Source organism: Homalodisca vitripennis, chromosome X (genome assembly GCF_021130785.1).
Source record: "Homalodisca vitripennis isolate AUS2020 chromosome X, UT_GWSS_2.1, whole genome shotgun sequence".
Lineage (NCBI taxonomy): Eukaryota > Metazoa > Arthropoda > Insecta > Hemiptera > Cicadellidae > Homalodisca > Homalodisca vitripennis.
Genome location: NC_060215.1, coordinates 75,949,150 through 75,974,401, shown reverse-complemented (window position 1 = coordinate 75,974,401; position 25,252 = coordinate 75,949,150). Strand labels below are relative to the sequence as shown.

Below are 25,252 nucleotides of genomic sequence, written 5' to 3'. Positions count from 1 at the left end.
ATTTCATCTATAACCTTACTATTATTTTATTTTACTTGTGATTGATCAAATCTGATACTAACTGAAGCCCCAGGTCCATTAAGATGACTAGAATTGGGCCTAAATGATTATTCTTAACACAGTCACTGCTGCTAGAATATGTGTAGACTTTCTCCATGTGCTGTAATCTAGGTTAATACTTACATAAAATATATTTGTATAATATCTTGTATGCATATTAGTTATGTCATTCTTGCAATATATATATATATATATATATATATATATGATACCTAGGCTGTTGTCATATGGTTAAAGCACACATGTGAGTCCATGTTTATTGCACTATGACACTAAAATTAGACTTTGGATATTCTACTATTAGCCTGTTTAGGTAAAAATTAATTTCAATTGGTAAGATTTTTGCTCAATCATCTAATTTTGGTCTCTTATGACTATATTTTAGGAATTCCCATCACAGAATTTAATGCAAAAATCCATTTATGATCATCATTTGTAGGGATAGTAAGCCATCAGTTGATCCTTTCTAACCTATATTGACCCTTGACATATACGTGTTGTATTCAATAATGGGCTAAGGGTTTTACACTCTAGTGCAACATTTGTTTCCTGTATCGGTGAGTTATTCCTATTTTCAGTATATATACAGAGCACTGTTCTCTTATCTTTTCATATTCCTACTATAACATGGTCCTCAGAGTACTGAGCAATGGTTTCTCTTTTCCATAACTTCTTCTTTACATCTTCTGGAGGGTTCTGTTGCTCACTCTGGGTTCTCATTTGTTTGAAACTTTTTTTTCCATTAATCAATAGCAGGAGTTTTGGAACAGCTTGAGTCAACTTAGAAACATGGTGAAAATCTTTCGATGATGTAATAATATTCAATAAAATCTGCAAAACCCTTACTAACCTGAAGGTTTGGAACTTCTTCTGGATGATATTGAAACAAAAAATACCTATTACAAGGCTTAATCAATTTAAAAATACTTATAAGTTACATCCATAGATAGAGAATTCTAAGAAAAACAGGCATGCAGTTTGTTTTCTAGCATTAAATCTAATCTTTATTTCATGCTTTATTTCTTTGTCCTCAGACAATATTTAACTGTAAATTTATAATTTATAAGATAGAGTATGAAGCAGTTTCTGTTATTGTGGATGGATGTGGGCCAGTATTGCCTAAGCATGCACCCATCTTCACCTTTTAATTGGAGGGGCTGATCACTATGTTGTATAGATGTATCTTGATGATTGGAACACAGGCTGACTCAGAAGCCTGAGATGGATGGATGGCTTGCCAGACCTTCCTCCAAGACTCTTTTATCAATCACTACTGTTTTAGATGAAGAAAATAAATATTTTGAGGTTCCCTGACTACAAATTTGGATGCCTGCACTAACTGCTGTTCCCAGAAATTTACACATACTTCATCCTGTTGATTTCCTTGTAGCTCTTGATGACTTTGATTAACAACTGTAAGAATTTTAACTACAAAGATCAGCCTGGTTGTTCATTGTTGAGGAGAACCTAGATGAGATGAATAAAGGCATTCATGTCTAGTAAAGTCTAAAACAAGTGTGGACTTTTGAATATTTCTGTTTGTAAATACTCTATAACTGAATAGATATCATAATCAGCATTTTACTGAGATAGTTGCTGGCGTTTCCTTGGTGCAATGGGGGATGTCTTGCAATTACGGTTCAATATAGAGCCCTCATTAAGGCAGCAGATAAGGACCTGAAATCAGTTGCTGATGTTTCCTTCCCCTTATTGTCTATTATTTTTCTTAGGCCATTCTTGGTGCAGTCGTCCTCCCAACATATCTTGGCCAATGTCACCTGAGTAAGTTTTTGTGTACAGGGATCCTCGCTCTGCTATTAGTTGATTCCTTATGGTGATTTGAGCTATCCATAGCTGGCACACAGATTTCTTGTGTCAACTAGGTAGTAATATCTTGAAGAAGATATTGAGGTATATTATGTCACTGATATCTTACCAGAAGAGAGCGTGGCAGACTGGATGCTGCTATTTTTGGTACTACCCAGACTTTTGTCAGCAAAGGATGTATTATAATCTTGCTAACCCCTCCAATAAGATGTAGAGGTGAATTGAGTGTGTAATAGTCCAAAAGTTATACATATAAAGAAGTATATGATCAGTGCTGTGAGAGAGGGAAACTTTTTAATAAATATTAAGCTCTAATCTACCATTTCATGAATATTCTGTTAGGAATTGTGTAAAACTGAGTCAAGTGTAGTCTCAAATTTAATTTCAGCTGCCAGTTAATGAGTAAAATCATAAGCTGTATTATATATAATGAAAAGATGTATGCCAATCCATGGTTTCCATCTACAGAGTTTTGTACTGTATCATTACAATTCACTATTTAATGCAAAATATTATTTCCTTTTTGTTTGACTAGACATAGAAGTCTTCTCTGTTTCTATTTATTAGTTGAGAGTTTCTGGACCCAGTTTGTACAGAGTTTGGATCAATATACTTAAATGCTCAATGGTGGTAAAATAGAAAACCTTGAACATACAAATACAAATTATCTTTATTGTCATAAAACCTACAAGCTTTGACAAAGTCTATATTACTAGGGTTGCCATATCAATGGATTTTCTGGTGATTGCTTGATTTTTATGATAAGTATTTAGCTCCAGAAAATTTTCACAAAAACTAAAAAATCTCCTCTTTTCTATTTGCTTAAAAACGTTTAACACTGTGTTTGGAGGATTTAAATCTAGCCTCTTTGTCAGGTGTGAAGACAATTAATGTATAAAACCAACACATAAACTGTTCATTTTCTGAACTTCAAGCAGTTTTAGGGTATGTTGCCATCTTTTGTTTTTATTTTTTTAGTAGCAGTCCATTGTCGCACATAGTAGGTTTTAGGCATTAATTGTTTTCACACCTTACAATGATAGTAGATATCAATCATCGAAATGTAGTGTTATAAATTTTGTTACATACGTATAACATTAGCCGAAATCATATCATCCTTTCAAGTATTACATGTTTGTAACTGTATTTATCATGTAATGATTGCCAAAGCTGAGCTTACTCTCTCTTTTCACTTAGTCTTATAACTCTGAGGCTTTGATTTCGGCAGAAAACTTTGTTAGTTTTCACTTATATTAAAATATGTTGTCAATCGCTGAGGACATGAAGATTTAAGAGACCGGCCAAAGTGACATGAGTGAACCAAACCAAATAGAAAATCAAATGAATTGAACCAAGACGAGCATTTTGGTATTTATTGTGTAATTTTGTACTGTAAAAGATGCGGCAATTTAGCTTATATCGTAAGGATTAATGTTTAAGGCATTTAATATGGTTTAATTCTGACTGTGATAGGAGACTAACAGGCCAAAGTACCAAATATAAAAAGGAGACCAACGTGTCAAAGTACCAAATGTAAAAAGGAGACCAACATGCCTAAGTACCGAATTTAATAAAAGAACAGCTGTATTTTTAGTTTTAGTGTAATTAGTTCTTTAGGAAAGATTTCCTGATTTGCGTTTCTACAGAGGGTGTTTTATCTTGGCTGCTCAAAGGACAAAGAAAGGAATACATTAACAGTAGATTCAATTACAAGTATTTACTGTGTCAAATATATTTTCAAATTACATTCTTGCCAAGAGTTCTACAAATATCTTTTGTCAAATAAAGATTTATTTAACAAGATAGGGGCTACAACCAAATACACTTGGTACTATCCATATTGGTACACTTGGTACAACCAAATGACTATAGTACTTGACCTTTGCAAATGAGATGTGAAAGTAATAAATTATATTAATATCAGTATCTTTAAATAAGTTGAATATTCAAGTAGTGACCTATAACCTAAATGGTAATGTTGGTAGATAGCTAAATTTGTTGTTATAGGTTTATATTGTTGGCTAATTTTACTGCTACTAAAATATAAAATATTGTATTGTTGGTAGTTGATAAGGCAATAAAAAATTACTTAAGAATTCAACATTTTATTTCTACACTTGCTATTTGCAAGGAAATTAAGTTAATTAGCAAGAAGCCAGTGTTATAAATGTGGTTAAGTTTGTTATTCAATAATTAATTAATATTTATAAGAAAGGCTCCTATAGTCTCTGCAGTTTATTAAAAAATTATAAAAAGTGTGTTGTTGTATACATTACATTTGACTCCTTTATGATTTTTTTAAAGATTTTGTGATCTACAATATTTAAATACAAAATAAGTACTAAAAATATTTTCTTTAAAACATTTTGGAATATAGGTATAATATTAGTGAATTGTTTAATTTGATTTTGATGTTAAAACTTAATAAAACGTGTTATTTAATGCTTAATTGTCAAAATATTTCTGGGATGTCTCTCCAACATTAGCGACTCATCAGTTAAAATGTCCTCTTTCTGCAACATCACCATATGGCAACCCTAAACTTAGATAGGACTTTGTCTACCTGACAACACATTCCTAAACAAAATGCTCACTTTACTCAGTACAGCAGCCCTGGAAACAACAGTTCATTTTGAGTTTATATTTGACTCAAAATGGTATTGTATATATATATATATATATATATATATATATATAAAAATTAATTAAATTCAATGCCTAATAGGCCTACCTGACCTATTGTTGTGTTGATGAATGTTACGTTAATCTTATGTGTAGAATCTTAAAAATGTCCATAGCAAAATTACATTTATTTTTTTAAAGTAATTTCCAAGCAGATGTTTATTTACGTTTCTAACTATTTAACATACTAGAAAAGACAATAATTGTAAAAGCATCATTAGAACCCATTTACAACAACCATCTTCAATAAATCAGATATTTTTTTTTTAATTTAAATCTTTAGTAAGTTTTAAATCAGACATTTCTAAGAGGCATAGTTTAATTGTGTAATTTTCTTAAAAATCTAATGAATTAGGAGTAATAACATCTTTGGAAGAATTTGTTTAAATCTTTTGTTTTTTGACCAGACCTAAAAAATATACAATTTCAAAAATTTGAGTAAAATATACTTGGATAATCATCAACTGTACAGTATACCCAATTTGGTACAAATGTCTCTTTATGGGTTTTCTTTAAACATTTGTACCACGTACATATGGAAATGATCATAAAATCCTACCTTTTACTTGGGAGATTACAAAACAGATATTTCCAATTGAAATTATATTTTAGAATTATTGCTATATTTTCTTATTTACTGTGTATGAGAGAGGGAGTAGAAGTAAAAATATGTAGGTGATAAGAAAAAGTCTTTTATAAAGCAGAATATACGATATTGAATGCTTTATGGCACTAACTGATGAGATGGATGAAAAGACACATACATTATTCTTAATAAACTGAATCACTATTTTTCAGAATATACTGTATTAACTAACTACAAGTTCTTTAGTCGCCTCAATATTTCATCCTTGATGTTGAGCTACAGAAGAAAAACATTGTATAGTCTTAAGCGTAGATCTTCAAATAAATCCAAAATTTAGAGCAGAATTTGATTTAGTATAGCCAGATTGGTTTTAAACTGACATTTTAGAGTTAAAGATTTTTTAATATTGATATTTAAATGGCTGGAAAAGCTTTTATCATATGAGTACAATTATTGTGATTACCTATCAATAACATGGAGAACCTCATGGAATGGCATTTCTTCACTCCCACACCTTTCTTGCGTCCCTGGTGCCGTGCGCTTCACAAGTTTAATACTAATCTCCCACGTCACTTTCATTCATGGTTTGTTTTTTTTTTTTGCTTTACATTTGGAATGGTTGTTTGGCTTAACTGATGAAACAATATCTAACTTACATTTGTCTGATTGCTTCTAATGGATTGAATATTTTTTGAAATGACAGTAAAAATGTTTTGGAATATGACGAAAAAATTTACATATAAATATGACAAACTGAATAAAAACACTGGATGTTCTTTTATATAACATTAAATAAAAGCTTGTCCATCAAACTAAAAAAACTATCAGGAAAAGTTTTGATGAGGAGACTGTTTTGTATTTGGGGTTATCGTTTTTCAGAACTAATTATTTAAGTTTAGAAATATATCAAAGGGGTTTGTAAATATATTGCATTAAAAATAATGTTTTACTTATATTTTTTAAATGTATGATGAACACCTACTGATTTCAATTATTTCAAATTTCTTTACGTATCTTCAGGTCACAAACCTTTTGGAGTTGAGCTACTGTACGATTGGAAAGTAATTTCCACAGATTTATATTTAATCACCAATGATAAACTGGTGATTAAGAATAAACAAGTTTAATGAATAATTTTTCATAAACATATTAAAATATTATTTTTATTGTATGTACTCTAGATCATTTATGAATATGAAAAGAAATAACCACTTAAGAATTATGTATCAGGATTGTTGCGGATAATTGCCATCCTTAAATGTCACAAAAACAGAAAAATTTTACCTATTGAGACCTGCAATCAGATCTCTTTCTTATGTAGATAAATAATGTAACACAACATAACTAACAAAGAAAAGTAGATAAATCATAAAAAATCAGTAACATGGAGGGGCCAAGCTATACAGCAGACTTCAAATTGCCTGTCAAGTCAATTTGTCAAAGCAAAAACTTGACAAAATCTAAAACACAATAGCTTAGATTTAATTTTTATGTAGACAATTTGGGTTCTCAGTGATTTCAAAGGATTGATCTCATCCCAATTCATATAATGGTATTAAAACCAGCATTGCTGATTTATGTTAGTATTAGTTTTTTTGTATATGATATTTGTGATCTACTGTTCTAAATTAGATTAACATTGTGTTTTCAAGTCATCTGAGTGTTCTCTTTCTATATTTTGTTCCATAAATATCCAGTGCTTGAAATGTTGTGGTGTCATTTTTGGGTTTTATGATACTCAGTCTGAGAGTATTGTATATCTTAAACAGAATTCTAATATTGTACTTCATGTCTACTTCTATAGGACTTTCTAGTCATCTCTGATAATCCCTGAACATCAGGGATTGTGGTACCGGTATGTTTCTGTTTATTAATTTATCATTATTGAGAGGGAACTCTTTTGTTCTTTTGTACTTATTTGCAACCTGCTTCTTACACAATTTATGATGGCAAATATTCACAATAATTCGTTATCATAAAAAGCAAAACTAGTGGATACCCGAGAAAACTAAATATTTGTTACATGAAATGGCAACTGTAACGATCAGTTATGAAAAAATAAAGAAGCAACTATTTTAGTTTATTGGGTGGAGTATAGAATGTGTAAAGTTTACAGTTTATTACAGAAGCGTATCCTTAATATAATGGACCTTTAGGGTCAGTGCTGTTACTACTTTTTACCACCTTCATTTTCTTTTCTCACTTTGCAAATGTTATCACAAAACTTCTGAACAAATATGAAGAAATTGAAAACATAGTTTGAAAGTATTTATGCAAGTTGTGGTGAATGCTAGTTTGTGTTTTTTTACACATTGATGGAAACAATGGTAACTTTTAAATGAATTTTTATGTGTCTGTTATATAGACATGCACAAGAACCAAAATTAGCTTTAAAAAACTTCAATACTGTCAATACTTAAGAAAAATTTATAGGATAGAAATATTGTCTTTTTTGTTAAGAAGAATAAGACAGCAAGTTAGCATATTTAAGTTTGACAAGAAAGTTAAAGGATAAAGGTATTATTAAATACTGTATATTCAGCGGTAATTGTGTCTTATAAAAAGTCAAATATCTAATAGAAGAATTCTCTATCTTCTTCAGGTAAAAATCCTAAATTATAGGGTTAAAATACAAAAAGATCACGAAGAGATAACAACTTTGGATGTACCATAAACAACAATTAAGTTTGTGTGAAAAACCAATCACTTAAAACTAAGTACTATTGATAAAGTAAAACACCAACAAAACAATAATAACATACAATGGCTAGCCATAGGTAACTGTAGAATGGCAGAGGTGATGCATACAGTCTACAAACAACCAAAAAGACAGTTGGTGTGGCAGATTTATTTCACCAATTAAAACAAATGCTTTTTTTATTTCCTGATTCTAAGGTAATTCTAGATGTCTAGAAATATTTAATTGCATTTATTTGGAAAAAATCTCAAGTCATTTACATTTCTAGGATATAAAAAATAGTCTAGTAGTTAGGATAATATACACTAAGTAGGCAGAAGCAAATAGACAAAGTTTCTTCTATTCACCCTCCTCAAAGAATTTTGCCCATTGCCATTATTCAGTTGCCTGGAAGTACTGAACCACCTCCTGGCATTTACAATTGCCCATAGGTAGCTGTATGTATTAGAAGATTGTGTTGTGAAGATTTTATCAGTGTTTTGTATTTTGCTACATCTTGGTATTTGATTCAGGTCATACATAGGAAACAGAACTATGCTGTTATGACTTTAATGGTTGGTACTAATGATTTGGTACTTTAATGGTTGTGTTTTTTTTTTTTTTTTTTTTTTTTTTTTTTTTTTTTTTTTTTTTTTCTGTACTTTAATCTTTTACATTAGGTTTTGAGCTTAAAAAATAGAGCAAAACATTTAACAATATCGAGTAGCCCTTAAATCTTGAGGATCATAACAATCTTTATTAGAGACAATTAAGTGGTCATGTCAAAGCAGTATGAGCCTGTCTTTTATCTCCAACCCAGACTTAATCAAGAGTTAGTTAAAGTGTGTATATTAGCATAAAATAACCAGTAAACCCAGCTGATAAAGGTGTTTATTATTTTTGTTTTTATTTTTAAATCTTTCTATTTTACAGATAGAGGTAGTAAAAAATTAACTAAATTTCTCATTCCATTGGCCGAGTATTTTAAGGGAATAAATGTTGGAAGGAAAGCTGAAGCCCAGTAGCAGCACAAGTTGTCTCCCAGTACCATCCAGTCAGAAACAGATGTTACAATGATTAATGTATAACTGCCATGATCTTAATGAACAGCACCAATAAAATGCTCACTGCATAGAAAGAACATTTTAGCGATAATATATTGTCAGATTCTCTAATGTATGACGGGACTACAAAGTTTAGAGGCAACAAATAGAAGTCACAATAACATGTTGTCCCCTTTAGTTTGATCCATGTCAATATTTGTGTGATCTGTGACATAATGAACTGATCAATATCTTATTATCAAGAAAATCTTACTGTTATTATTTTCTTGATAACAACACAATAATCACACAGCACAACTTACTTAGGTCTGTGAGTATAACATAAGAATCATGGTAGTGTGAATTCTGCTGCTTATAGCATTTCTTTGAATTTCTGCATGAGTGAGATGGTTGCACAGATTTTGATAAAAGATGCAGAGTAGAAAAGATATTTTACATGCTATGGAACTAATTCCAATGAAAAGGAAATTACCTTGCATATTCATGTTGTTATTCCCAAACTTGTAATCAGTGTAATGTTAATTCTGTTCGGCTTTATTCCATCATCAGTTAAAACTTGACAATTACGATTAACAGTACAAACTTTGTCTGATATGTTGTTGTTCTGGTAAAAGAAATGTTGACGTAGAGACTAACTTCATTTAATTCCTCCCATCTCCTGAAAAATACTCTTATGAGACTGTTCATTTATTCACTTAACTGATTGTAAAAACAAAATCCTATTTACAATTAACTTATCCTAGCTACATATTTTCACTGAACATAAATTACGTTTTAACTCATATAATTAGATTATTCAGTAATTTTAGGGAGTAAATAAAACCCATGAAAGATTTTACTGGTTTTGATAAAAGTAGATTCGAACTGAACAAACTAAAAATAGTTTTAGTAGTTTAAATGGAAACTATACAGGGTGTCCCATGAGTAACCCTGTAAGTTTGCATGTTTATTACCCATTTAATGATGTTAAAGTACTTCAAATCTAAACAAAACATGTTTTTCAAGCCCGAATTGTGCATATTTTATCTGATATCTCAGACATGGAGGGTCTTAATGGTATGGGATGTATTTTATTCAATTTTTCAATTCATTTTACATAAAATCCAATAAATTTAAGAACTATCTTTACACCATAAAAACATCAGTTTCACTTTATTTCCGTCCTTTACTAGAAAATAGTGCAAAAACTTTCGCTAGCCGTAGCTTGCTCAGAAAGCGTTCCGGACATATCTTTATATGACCTTTTTTCATTATTTTGATAAGAGGAAATCACTTGAGAAGTTTGTCGGGTTACTCATCGGACCCCCTGTATCTACCAACATCAAGTATTACATTGCAATTAGGTTTATTTTGAGGAAGAGTAATACTCTTTTACTGACAAGCAAAATTAAACTGAAACAAATGAGTGTTTTACAAACTAAAAAATAGAAATACTCATAAAACTGACAATATACATAATATACTGTTGTATTATAGTCCTATAACAGATAATATGTATTTGATTCCTTAATCTTTTTAAGTGACAATTTTTAAAATATGCATTAGCTAAATAAAGAAATCTCTCAACTAGAGACCCTTTTAAAATCTTAAGACTCTTTATTGTTTTTCGTGGTTTAATGTGTTAACAACACATTAAAAAAACTATTGAATCATCAGCCCAACTCAAAATATACATTGAATGACATTTCGCTTTAGTTTCTGGTGATGTACATGTATTGCAGGGCAACTTCACTATATTCATAATAAAGTGAGTAAATAATAAACACATACTATAACATATTCCACATAATATTAAGATCCTCACAACAAATTTAAAAATACATGTAATAAGTAGTATAGAATAAAACTGTTTTGGTCTTGCTATATGGTGAAACTTTCCTCAAGTAAAAAGAAAAGACTCATCTTTTTTCTTAAAAAATTATAAGGAAAATAGCAATAACACATGTATTTGTAAGTTATGGACCAGACTATACAGGGAGCCCAGAGAAGTGCAAGCTCATTCTAGCCTAAGGCTTTTGCATTAGCATGTCTTGTTTTTAACGTTTTATGACCAGTTTAAACACAGAACTGACACCAGTTTGGAGGTACAGAAAGGTATTAGCTTTGTAGATCTGACATATTAAAACTAAGATGTGCAAACGTGCAGATACATGAGCTCACAAAAGTTTTGCAGATATTTTATATTCTATGTTTAACTTCAAATGTTCTCAACTACACAAACATTTAAATTAAGTAGAAATTATCTGCTGTCTTTGAAAACAGCATTATGGATCTAAGCTTACTTTTCTCACCATAAAAAGTATTGACCAATAGAGAGCATGAATAGCTTACAATGCACCAAGCATGTCATTAAAAACATTAGCCATAATGTGTTGCACATTGAAATTCACTACTTTCAGAAACATTGATTTTATTCATCTTACAAATGTGTTTTTACTACAATAAGATTAAGTAGATTCTGAAAATAGTTTTATAAATTGTAGGAACTTATAAGTAAGACATAGGAGGCAATTTTGGTAATGGGATGTTTTTTAATAAGTTGAGAAATATTAATCATAACACACAATAAATTTAAACACTTGACCCACTCATCTAAGTTGTAAAGTTCCTTACTATGTTTTCATGTAAGGAATTTTGACATCCTGAAACAATTCAGCAATATTAAATTGGTATAAAAGCTGCTAATTCATAATTATACTTAAACAGGAAATTCATTTTTCCACTTTAATCAAAATATTTTTCTTTTTGTAGGCTTTTATCTAGGATGACCAGTTCACATATTTAATACCTCAAAAGTAATTACATATTTTGTGTTCTCTAATTATTATAATCCTTTTATATTTGAAAAGTTTTGTTAAAAATAAATTTGAGTGAATTTATAGTATATAATATATCGGCCATATTATGTTATTTTTGTAATGGCAATATTAACTACTCAAAATCATGATATTACTCAAACAGGTTAAAAGAGAAACATCAATATTTTGAGTAAAATATTAAAAATATATTAACTACTTATTTATTATTTAAATTTAATTGTTGTTAAATTACTGGTTTCAAACATTATATAAACCATACTTATTAATAAATAAAATTCAGAGTAATCAGAAAGGGTTCTGAGATAAAAGACTTTTTTAAGAGTGAAGAAGTGAGTATTCTAGTGGTCATTCCTGGAAGTGGAGTATTCCTGAAGCGTCATCCATTTCTTTTATTTCCCTCTACCAGTGGTGAGTAGTAAAGCATTAATAGAAACAACATCTGAAACATGTGGTTTCTAAAATCCTTTATGATTAAAAATAATTTTAATAACTGTGTGTGATTCTCTATAGTTGATTTAATTAAAAAAGATTGTTCACTATTCTATATCAAATTGTAGTTTTAAAATCAGTTTGAAACAGGCAAAATGACCTTTAAAAATTACCCTCACATGTTGAAGTTACACACAAGCTATTCATGGAAACCAGTAAAACTTTTAAAGTATGCAAAAAAATATAGTTTTTCTCATTGTGTAGCCCAAAATGTCTTTAAGGCTCCTGGTACAATAATGTGTTGCCTGAAGATTTTCCTGAAAGATTTTGTATTGAGTCTTTTAGCTCTTATTGGTTTTTTTGGGCATACATATGGCATGAAACCGTTTTCCAGAACTAAATTTGTTAAATAGTTACCAATAAATTTGATAAATAGAATACCTGCTAGATTATCCAGTAAATAGTTTTATAAGTGGTCCGAGACAGTTTTTTAGTGGATTCATATTAAATCTGTTGTACGAGTTTAATCTTTCACTAGTAGAACAAAACATAGTGGTACATGGAATGGAATCTACAGCTGTAGAACTTATTAAAAAATATCTACCCTCACTTATTTTAAAACTAAATTTAATAATTTAATCAATAATCAAATAATGTCTCCTAAAATTCATAATAAAGATTGTGTTTTGACTAGATTGTAAAACTGGAATGTTTTTGTGGAGAGAATTCTTAAATCAAAGCAACTTTGAATGATAGTTTATTACATTTTTACATAAATATTTTGTATGGAGTTTTGCAGCAACAATAATGTAATTAGGCCTTAAATAAATAAAGAAATAGATACAAATACTATAATATTTTGGAATAAATTCTGTTCTATTACGATTTTTATATTACAATATAAAGTAATAACAAAAATAAGCACAAATATTCTTTGAGGGCAGGTAATTAAAACCAAACATTACTTTAGTAACTAAGAAACACATTAAACTTTATAAATTAATATAATAATAATAATATATTTCCTTTATTCAATATGTAAGAATCAATGTGTTCAAAACTTGTAATCAGTCTGACTGAAGTAACTGGCAAGATACCTCAAAATAATTATACTTAGCAACATACAATAATTTTGCACAATGAGAGAAAATGTAGGGCTTCTAAGCCATCAGCTAATGCAGGGGTTCCATCCCTTCAAAATGATTCACAAACTTGTTTAAAAGGATATATATATATAGAATATATATATATAGAAAAAGTAAATGATTTTATATCTCTTTTAACACATTTACATGGGTTTCCAAAATGATTGAGGTTGATTTCGTCCGTACCTCTTCTTTATTATCTTGAGACATGCTGATACCCCATTATCTCCAAGATTCTTTGATACTTAAGGGCCTCTATACTTCTGTAATCACAAATTAATCTCTGTAGAAAATAAATAGATTGATGATGAAGGCAGATAAAAAGCGATGGAAGGACAATCGTGATGAGAAGAAGATACTCATAGCAGTGAAAGGCCCTCCCACGTTACCATGATAAAGGTAATTAAAACGACAGGAGGTCCTCTCACTATATCAAGCCTGTCCTTATCATCTCCTCTCCCTCTTCCTTATTAATAACAGTTCTGTTAACAGTATGTGCGAGCAGATGAGTCTTCCAATGGCGTTACCAATGGATCGTACAATATCTATTATTTACAAAACTCACATGTGCTCACTCTCCCTATCTCTCTCTCTCTCACTCTCTCTCTCTCTCTCTCTCTCTCTTTCTTTTTCTATCTATGTTCTATATATCTCTTTTCTATCTCTCTCTCTTTCTCTGTTAAGTTTTCTGTATTTCTTACGCTATATAAATTTTCCCTGCTCTTCCTAAATTCTGATTCCTTTTAAATCATATTTATCTCCTGAAGAGTTTAGCTTGGTTTTTTTAATTATTAACTGATTACTTATCTATAATTAAACCTTTCTTGATTTTCTCTGACATTTCTTCCCTATTCACTACTCTTAGCAAATATTTATTGTGTGCCAGTGCCACAATTAAACAAATGAAAATTGATGTTCTAGTACCGACGTACGTTTATTGTCTACTTCTTCTCTTCCAACATATTATACGAATATGTATTATAATATGTTGTATTTTAAAGAGAACTCAGACACAACTCATTTTCTTTCTCCCTATCTCTTTTCCTGTTTATAGTACGTAGTGAAATGCGTGATAGTAGCGATAAAGACCATCGGGAATATCATGCTGGTAACATACCTACTCCAATTCATGTTTGCTGTCATAGGAGTTCAACTTTTTAAGGTAATTTTCCCTGTCTTAAGCTATAGTTATTTTAGATGTTTTAACGATTGCTGTGCATGGCTTTTGTAGAGTGCATGTCAAATAAGTGTATGTCTCTTGGTGTTTAAATTATAGCTCAGTACACCTAAATCATTTGTATTTCTAGTTTCATTTTCAAATATACATACAGACACCTTATACATATACTGATATTAATTATTATAATTAATAATACATTAGGATATATTAGAAGAAAAGGAAAAAAAATTGGAGACTTGTTATTGATCTTGGAATGAGGAAATAACTTTAATTAACACATAAAATACTAGACATAAGACAGAGGATAATGCTACAGGATAATGAGACTCTCCTGAACTTATAGAAATCTAAATAAGAAACATGTTTATAGTGTAAAATTCAGAGGTATTGAACAAAATGTCTGAACTAAATGTTCTCAGTTAGTTCAGCTTTGAAAAAGTCATTGTGATTTTGTTGTAGGCCAGCAAGCTTAACACGACATAATTTAATAACAATAAATCATAACAAACTGTTATTAAAAATAGGTACCCATACTTTTGGTGATAAATCTGGTCAAATGTTGAGGCCGGTTCCTTTTTAACCAATCAGTGCTACAGAAAAGAAAGAAGCATATTTTCAAAGCAAGTACAAATAAATTATAGGGTATTACAAAAACTAAATGTTAATTATAAATGAAGTAAATGACAAATAACAGACATTTTGTAATAAAACCTTGTGTCCCCTCCCTTGATATTGATGAAGGTTTTAAGCTTGAATTTGTTAACACATACTTTTGTATCAGGCACGTAAGGTAGAAGCTTTTACTGATCAAGGTTTTTCTGAGGTAGAAGCTGCCATTATTTCTTTAGTGTTCCTGTAATCTTTCCAGATTGATGCTGAAGGACTCTAAATCTTCCTCTCAATTAGCCACAGTCCTTTATCAATTATGGCTTCAAGTATATTGCCAAATGAGTTTTTCACCATGATGATTGTATTTATTCTTGAAGTATGCTATATTTTTATAGTACTCATAGCCCCACTTATAAATCTATGCATTATCAGTAGAGAATTACAGTCAATAGTGTTTATAATTCATAAATATCCATTTCCACATAATTTGTAAAACTGTCAAATAAAATAGTGGGTTTAAGAGTATAGTCAATCAATTATTTTTTCGTCTTCTTTAACAGTAATCTATAGTGAACTTTAACTACTTTTTTTAAATCATTATATACAGTTCCTCAATTGTTAATGCAATTATGATCTTTAAACTTACACTTATTTTATTTATGAAAGGAGAGACCACTTTATAGTGGAATTATAAATGAGGCACTTCTTACAACTACTCCATCCTCTTGTAGTCTGTTTTGAATATTCTTAGCAATTATGCAAACCTAAACCGTGCCAGGCATGCATGGGTGATCGATCTCTCATGAATACAAAATTATTTCAAGGTGTTGTCACTTATTCATCATAATGTTTTTCTGTGATTTGGCAATTGGGCTGTCCTGCTCTAACATTTTGGGTGTAGTATGAGATCTTCTGCTATCGACTCCAGTATTGAAAGTACAGACTGAGGTATAGCGAAGCAATGAATCACTTTTTGTTGGCTATGATCCTTGATGATATATAAATAACTGAAAGATACACAAAAGAAATCATATGCAGTAGGAATTTAAAAAGTACAAATCAGAAAATCCAATATGCTGAGAACACAAGATATATATGTTTGAAGAACACTTTCCCCTGTGGGGAGCAAGGCTTCCTCAGATTGATAAAAGTAGCTCTTATATTCATATAGCAGTAAGCAACAGATGACTTGCTTAGTTGCTCTGCCCAATTGAGCTGTTATCTGATCTCTAGTCCATAGCTATTCATTTTTCTTACATTAAATATCTGTTAAATGACAGTTTACATGTTTGAATTTTACTCTTAGGCTTATAATAATCGTAGTACCTACACTTGAACTTTTCTGTACTGTCAAGATGTTATATAGTAGAATAATATATATATATATATATATATATATATATATATATATATATATACACACTATTTGAATCACTTTGTTGATATTTCAATAAATTATGTGTGAAATGAAATATGACTTTAGTAATATATTTGAAGATTTTAAACAAACCATTAAGTAAGTATGTTTTATGCTAATTTTGAAATAAATAGTTTCAGTTGAGAAATTTGGCGTATTCAATTTAAATATCAAAATCACTATGAAACCACCCAACCAATTCTATTAATCAAATTTCTATAATTTCAGCATGGTCTCATTGGAGTAAGATAAATTGATAGGCCTATATAAGAATAAAATTAATAAAAATAATTGAGCATACCTTTATAGTTAGTTTTGTTACCTGTTAGTAAAGTTCATGGTAAGCAACATTTAATATTTTTCTAATACAATATAAACAGTTATATTGTACGTTTAGTGGAGGAAACTGCAACAAATTAGGGGCTGCCAAACAGGTGAGCATTGTAAATTAGCTGCAAGTAAAGTTAGACAAATATCTTATAGGAGAAGCCGAAAAAATGAACACCATATGTATTGCATACAACATTTTATATAGACAGATTAGTTGAATAAAGATGGCGTAGTGGCTAGTATTCTTAGTAACTAGTCGTTAACCCTTTGAGTGGCAGGCACTTTTGTTGACAGTGCGCCTAGTACCAAGTACTTATGACAGAATATCTCAAAAAAATTTGATTTTTTAATATAAAAATAACAAATTTTTAATATTTATCTATATTTTGTGTATGTGTATATATATGTGTGTGTGTGTGTGTGTGTAAAACAAGTTAAAAAAACTGTATAAATGGATTTTGGATGTTTTGTTATATTTTTGTAAAATGTTACAATCTTTCAATTGCATGTAGGTCTACTCTTTATGATTGTAAATATATTTCACCACTTGCATATTGAAACCAACATATAAAATTAATTTTAATATTATTTAAAATTATTCATTTAGTGACTGGACAACAAATGTTGGAGATGCCGAAGTAATTGGCCTTCATCAGCCCTTGACACTCAAAGGATTAATAGTAGAAACATTTTTTCCCCAATTGGAATTAGGCTTTGGGTCCATGATTTTTGTGTGTGTTTGCGATGTCTTTTGCAATGTTTTTCATATTGTATACTACTTCTGTAGATTTTCAATAGAAGCTTCCTTTTAAATGTACATCTAAATCATCTTCCAAATTGCCAGGACAGTTGTCTTTTATTAAACACTGTCTCCGTAAAGCTTTACAAAATTCATGCAAGTTAATTTTGTGATATAATTAATATTTGAATATTTTCAGAACAGGGAAAAGGTCACTAATGGAATTATTTCTCTATGCAAAAATAGATCAATTGGAGCCCTAAACATTTTGCTTGTGTTTGTAGTGGAACTAATTTGTAACTTATGATTCAACAACTTATGAAAGAGGAAACAAATAAATTATATTAGTATGTGAAGTGTTCCGGTTCACACTGTGTTGAAACATTGTTAATAAAGTTAAACTCTTGAAATATTTCAACCCCGCTATGAAGTAGTTTTGGTTTAACATATTTTGACTGAAGATTACTCTCCACAGTATGGCTGAAATATTTCACGAATGTTATTGTATCGATAATGTTTAGGCGTGATGTGAATTGGAGAACTAAGATAATAAACATAACACTGCCATATAAGCATAAAAACTAAGATAAATTTAGTTTTAATCTTAGTAACCACATACATCTTTCAGTTTAAGTTAATGTTTTTAATTACCAAAACGTACGGTACAGACTATGTACAATATGTATATACATATATTAAACATAAAGATTAGCTTGAAAAATCCGTAATAATAATTACTAGAATTGGCAAATCTAAAGTAATTCAACTGGAATCATTTAATTTTTTTATTCAATATAAAAATCATAACAAGTTTATAACAACAGACAAAGACATGTAGACATTCAAATATAAATATACACATGTTATAATAATTGTTCTTGAAATAAAAACCATGGCCATTCTCAATTTTTCAACTTTTTCCTGGTACAAACGATTTAAAAAAGTTAAGTTTTGTAAGACTCATATATGGTAAGGTCAATGTTAAAGTTTATCACCCAAAGTACCTCGAAATAAACAGTTATTAATCTGATCTGATCTCAATAAGTGTTGATTGATTACATCTCTATAAATATACATAAAATATGATTCATGTATGGATTACACGTGTTTCTTTATATGAGCTTTATGTAGAATGAGTTTTAAAAATCTACTCTTTTCTCCAGAAACGCTCTGTGTTCATAAATTTCTCTAATCCACAAAGTTTTCCTCCTCAATGTCAACTGTATAAAAAGTCGGCTGTACTAGTGGCCATCTTGGTTTTAATGGTATAAGAACAATGTTGAACTTTAAACACTTTTATGCCCTCATTTTTAGTTGTGTAATTATTAGACATGTCTATGTTAAAGATATAATTAATATCAATAAAAACATCCTTTTATTGTATTTTATTGGTTATTTAGAAATAAACCTTAAATTTTTTATATTTTATAATTTATTTATAAAACACTACACACTGTGTTAGGAAACCTTTAAGCATCTGGCTGTGTATTTATCATATCTTTAAAATGAGACATGTCCTATAATTCTATACAGGCAATAAGGGCATTAAAGTGTTTTCAAGTTTATTATTCTTAAGGGATAAAACACAAAGTTGTTTCACAACAACCAGCTTTTAAGTGCTCATACTTATAATTAAATTTCAATAGGAGGAAATATTTAGAAAATTTTTAATTTTTGACAACATATAAATCCTCTGTAGAATATTTTCTTGTAATTTTCTTTTGATGCTATTAGGTACTCTTCTGAAATATGATGTAGAAAATAATATAATTAAAAAAACAAAACTAACAAATAAGCGGGTATGTATGGGTATTTTACCCATAAAACAAAAAATTCATTTTGTAAAAACCCTGAAAAATATCCATGTTTGATGGCTTTGTTTAAAAAAATACTATATAGATGATAAAGGATATCTCCAACTAAAATCTTCCACTTTCAATGTATTTACACCTGTAATTTTTTTGATATGAATTCAGCTTTACTTTTTTTTAACTATGAGGTTTTTAATATTGATAACTTTGTATGTTTCTAATATTTATTTATACAATTTATTCAAATTTCAATAGTTTAAAAACCCCACTGAGGCAGTTAATCTTAGAAAATGATCTACATTTTTATATTGAGAAGAGAAGTTGAAATTAAGAATTATTATGTAAAAGTGCAAGGTTGATTCACTTATTGAGGTGTTTAGAGTAGTATTTAGGATTACAAAATATTGTCCTGAACTTGGTTATTGTATTCTCTTTTATGTATCATTAATAATTGTGTATTTATTAACTGATTCCTTGTGTGTTTGGTCAAACTCTTGTCTGGGTTCATATGCCCACATTTTACTTCAAATCATCCCTTCTATTTTGTTGCTCTTAATGGCTTTTTGTTTGGGAAGTCCTGTAATATGTGAAATCTACGGCAAGTTTAATATTCTAATTATTAGTTAATTATAGAAGTTTCCTCTTGTTTTGATATTTGAGGCAAAACCTGCTGGACACTATTGGGAGAAGTTTCAGAAGACTATACACAGGAACTATAAGATTTTAATAATTTCTCATCTTTATCTTATTATTGTACATAGTGTTTAAAATTAATTCAATCAAACATTATCACCCTCGGATGAAAGTTTACTTGTACTTTATTCCTGCTTTACTCAGAATACATTTTCAAGAAATTAAAAACAATAGAAGAGTCCAGTGGCTTACATGATGAAACTATGTAATAGAATGAAATAGAAGTTATACCATGCCAAACATTGGGCAGTGACCTAAAACTTCTGATATTGAAGATTAAAATATTTATAAAAAAAAAACAAAAGAGATTTGGAGGAAAAGGACAGAAAAGGAGAACGAGAAGTTTGCAGTTAAAGTTCTAGAATGCTCAGGAGTTTAGAGAATCTATATACAAGTGAAAGACTGTAGGAATGGGTGAAAAAACGGACAGGAATGATGGACCACATGTTTGCTACAGCAAAAGCAATCTATGAGAGATCTGTAAAAGAAGATGAAAATAACCACTGTGGGGGGAAGAAAGAGTAAAATAATTAATAGGAAAAGTATATAAATAACCTAAAAGATGTACTTTCATCTTCACTAAAATGAAGGTGAAGATGAGAGTGTGGTATGAATAAATAAGGAGATGGATTTCAAGTAGAAGAAGATAGAAGAGGAAATCATAAAGAGTGAAATGAGCTAACAGTAGAGATGATAATGGATGGAGAGAAATGTGTATGCATTGATTGTTAACAGTAAGTACTATGAAAGGAATGTAAGATGTGGAAGGATTGTGAGAAGGCAATCATAGTACCGATTTTTAAGAAGGGATCAGATGGAAGTGTCACAATATAGGTTTGTGTCATCAGTTTGCCAGTGTGAAAAACCATTGGGAAAACTCTGAAGAGGAGAATTGAGAAAGAATAGAGGATTTAAAGGACGAATAGAATGGTTCAGACTTTGTAGGTTAACAATAGACCTTGGTATGGTGTCTTAGTAAAGCAGCTCCTAAAGAAACAGTGCAAACATAGTAAAAACTTGATAATGACATTTCTGTATATATGGAAAGGCTGTGAGTGTGTAAATAGGAGAAAAGTATGAGAGGACATAGAGAAGAAGAGGCTTGAAAGGAATTTACTAAACATAAAAAAGATGTATGAAGATAGCAATACGTGTGTAGAGTAGGAGAGGGAAGATGAGGTTGGCTGAAACAGGAGAAAGAATTAAGACAGGGTAGTGTGATGTTGGCCCTACCTTTCATAGAATGGCTGGAAGATATTATTAACAGCCTCGTGAGGAGTGAGGAAATGAAGGTGACTGTCATAGCATTTTTGCATAACATATTGGTGCTAGGAAAAAATGAATGAAATTAAAAAATCCATTGTTTATACAGAAAAAGTTATATGGCTCTTTCTCACATTTAATCTGTAAAAATTTAATAAATAGGCCTACAACTGCAAAAATTAAATTAATATTTTAACTAAAGCCTATAAAGAAGATAATAAAATATTTTAATATCTAAATTAAATAATGAACAAACAAATCCAATTAATTATTAATCTTATTCCATACATAAGCACTGTGGAATTTAAAAAGTAGATATTCCATATTTAAAAACAAGTCTGCATTAGTATTCATAACTTATTATGTATTTGTATTAAATTATAAGCAACACTACATTTTTGAATTTAATAATAATTTCTCTATTTTTTATTTACCACAATGATTCCACTGCCAGCCTCACAGACACATCATCTCAGAATGACCAGTATTGGCTAACTTCTTCAAGGAAATACTATAAAAAGGAGGCATATGAACAACTGGATAGTTGCTTATGTGAGGTGATACATTAATGCTAGCAAGAGTGAATACATGGTAATGTAACAAACAATGAGAGAAGAAAGAAGATTGTGCTTGACAAAAGTCTAAGAATAGAGTTGGTTTGAACATGTGAAGAGGACAGGGGAACTTAGGGTGCCATTAAAATACATGAGAGTAGAATGAAGGGAAGAAAACAAAAAGTAATATCTAGAGGTTGGTTGAAAAGGATGAGGGAAGGAGTGAAGTGAAGAGAAGAGGAGAGAACTGGATAGTTAATTGAGGAATATAAACACATAAGAAATTGGATAGGACTTGTTCCAAACAGTCAAATTATTCTGAAAATTGGAAAACACAAGGATGGCTTCAAAATTAAATTTAAACTAATATAGTTTTGCAATAATAAAAGAACAGTCTAAGGCAGATCACTATTATGGGATATCAGTGACAAATTAAGGTGTTATAGCCTTGCTTGTTCATTAAGATAAACATTCTTAGTTGCTTAGTTATAACAAAGAGTTTAATAACTAGATTTTAAGTTATACTTGTAGGGTATATGTATTTGCTTGTTAACGTGCAGGTTAGTGGGCCTCACAACAAAAACTGTCATCTTTCCAGTATTTATTGCTAATGAAAGCTTCTTAATATATTAGTCTAACCAAAGTGATCCATTATAACCTTTTTAGCTATTACTAAATTGTCAAAAAGAGTTATACAGAAATGGGTTTAATTTGAATTTCAATATTACATTTATGATTTAAAGTGCATGTAGCTAACGTCATCTTCCACTTAAGGCTATTATGGAAACTTGATTTACGTCCTATGGTCATTTTCACTTTTTTCTTAGCTTTTAAGATTTGAATCTGGAAACCTTAAATCAAATGAAACTAAATAACAGTTATGGTTTACAAAATATGTTGTGTATCTAATAAATTTACAACAATGGATATATAAATGACTGTTATCTATTGTTAATGAATATAAATATGAATATTCAAGAGCATTTCATGTTCTTTTAGTCCAGTCATTTTAGCAATTTTAGTAATAAAAAAAGGTGTCAACCTCGGAATGAGGGATAATAAAGTGAATAGTTCTATATACCTTCATTTTGGCATTCTAAAGGTTGTCTCATATAATCTCGTGTCTGTGTCGTAAATTGTTCAAGGTCAAAGGTACCTATATAAAAACAGTTTTTGTGATTATCTCGGTTTCTATTGCCCCAATGATGTTATCATGTATTATAAAATTTGTAGAGCGTAATATACAGGGTGTACATAAAGTCCTGCACAGGTATAATATTTTCTGAACGATAACAGATAAATCAACAAGATTTGGTACATCAACACTACACCTAAAAATCTACTTTTTGAAGGAACTATCAGTTTTCTGTATTATCATGGGGACGTCCCGCAAGGAGTCAGAAGGAAATCTTAAATAGGAGCATAGGTCAATATGCACATCATTTTAAAGGGCTTACCTAGCAGAGTTTAATGCCGCAAACCGCACTCAAAAAGATTGATCCAATACAAAATGGCGGCTGTTCAAAGGTTTTACTTGGTTACATTTTATTAGTAGCCATAACCCCAGTAAAGCAAAACTGCAACCAAACGAATACTACAGATAAATACTACATTATGCTTGTCAGTTGTACAGAAGTGAATTATGAGTTAGTTATCCTCAAGGATTACAAATTTGGTCCTAATATATATTGATAACAGGGAAATCCTGATAACAGTAACAATTATAAAGCTCCTGATAACAGTAACAATTATAAAGCTCTTATCTTTGGGTCGCAGTTTAGACTTTCCTATTAGCCAGTCTATTCATAGTAAGCTATTCTAGATTTCTTGTTTTAGTAGTGCTGTCCAACCTTTCTATCAGTGCGCTTTAGTACAAAAGAGTTTATCGTATTGCTTGTAGTTCTTCAACTACACTATGTCGCTTGATGAACGTGAACGTATAACACTTCTTATTATGGTTGGTTGGGGAAACAACAGACGATCACACGAGGAATCGCGCACTGATAGAAAGGTTGAACAGCACTACTAAAACAAGAAAACTAGAATAGCCTACTATGAATAGACTGGCTAATAGGAAAGTCCATATTGCGACCCAAAGATAAGAGCTTTCTAATTGTTACTGTTATCAGGTTTTCATAAAGCATAATGTAGTATTTAGCTGCAGTATTCTTTGGTTGCAGTTTTGCTATACTGGGGTTATGGCTACTAATAAAATGTAACCAAGTAAAACCTTTGAACAGCCGCCATTTTGTACTGGATCAATCTTTTTGAGTGCGGTTTGCGGCATTAAACTCTGCTAGTTAAGCCCTTTAAAATGATGTGCATATTGACCTATGCTTCTATTTAAGATTTCCTTCTGACTCCTTGCGGGACGTCCCCATGATGATACAGAAAACTGATAGTTCCTTCAAAAAGTAGATTTTTAGGTGTAGTGTTGATGTACCAAATCTTGTTGAGTTATCTGTTATCGTTCAGAAAATATTATATCTGTGCAGGACTTTATGTACACCCTGTATAGGACAAATTTTATTTCAAATGTTTTTCATGCGCGCAATTTTTTTTAGATAGAGGGCAGTGAGCATGTAGTGCTCACTTACTTACATACATACATAATGTTAACAATCATACATACTGTAATGCTAGGTCAACGGTGAATATCCTTGAACTTTGAATAATCTACTAATTTGAATAATCTAAGTTGAATAATAACTTTTTATTACTTATCAGTTAATACATTATATTTAATAACATTTGACATATTTTCAATATATTTATTAAATAATACTTACCTACATTGTGTAATTATAAACTTATTATTAAGTACTTACTGTATATCTTAATTTGTTGAGTATGGTTTGAGAATGGTATACATATACAGAAAAACTCAATTACATCAAGAAGACATTTTATTTAAAAAAATTTTGGCAAAGGCAGTGTCAAAACACAAATCTCTTCTGCAGAAAGTTTTTACAAATATCCTGTTTGTAAAAAAAATATTTTATTTTTACATGTATTCAGTGGATGTGATGCAACTACTGTGCTGTTTAAAAAAGGGAAAAAAAACTTTCATCAAATCACTAGAAAAATGTTCGAATTTCGGTGAACTAGTTGAATTGTTTGTATAAGAAAACTGTCCTGTCAAACGATTGTACAAAAGTGGAATTCAAAGCTTACTAGCCAAATACAAGGTTCCAAAAATCTGAGGATGATAATGATCTTCTTCATTATACTCAGTTCATTAAATGTGCAAAATTTCATAAACCTGTCCAGTTATCTAATCTTATACTGACAAGTGCTGCAGTCCATCAGCACATATAAACTATGTCTATTACCAAGCTAAAAAAATGGTTAGGGGATGATTTTTAAT

The 25,252-nt window shown here is 30.1% G+C and overlaps 1 protein-coding gene across 22 annotated transcripts in view; it reads left to right on the top strand.

Annotated features, from left to right (window-relative positions):
* Positions 1-25,252, top strand: part of LOC124369221 (muscle calcium channel subunit alpha-1-like) — a 413,179-nt gene that overhangs the window by 256,552 nt on the left and 131,375 nt on the right. For 17 of the 22 annotated variants that reach the window (XM_046827077.1, XM_046827074.1, XM_046827072.1 and 14 more), the window contains one exon: positions 14,344-14,451. The exons of the other annotated variants lie outside the window; for them this stretch is intronic. In XM_046827077.1, the coding sequence (XP_046683033.1) occupies positions 14,344-14,451 (108 nt within the window). The remainder of the gene's footprint in view (positions 1-14,343; positions 14,452-25,252) is intronic. 22 annotated transcript variants of the gene reach the window in all.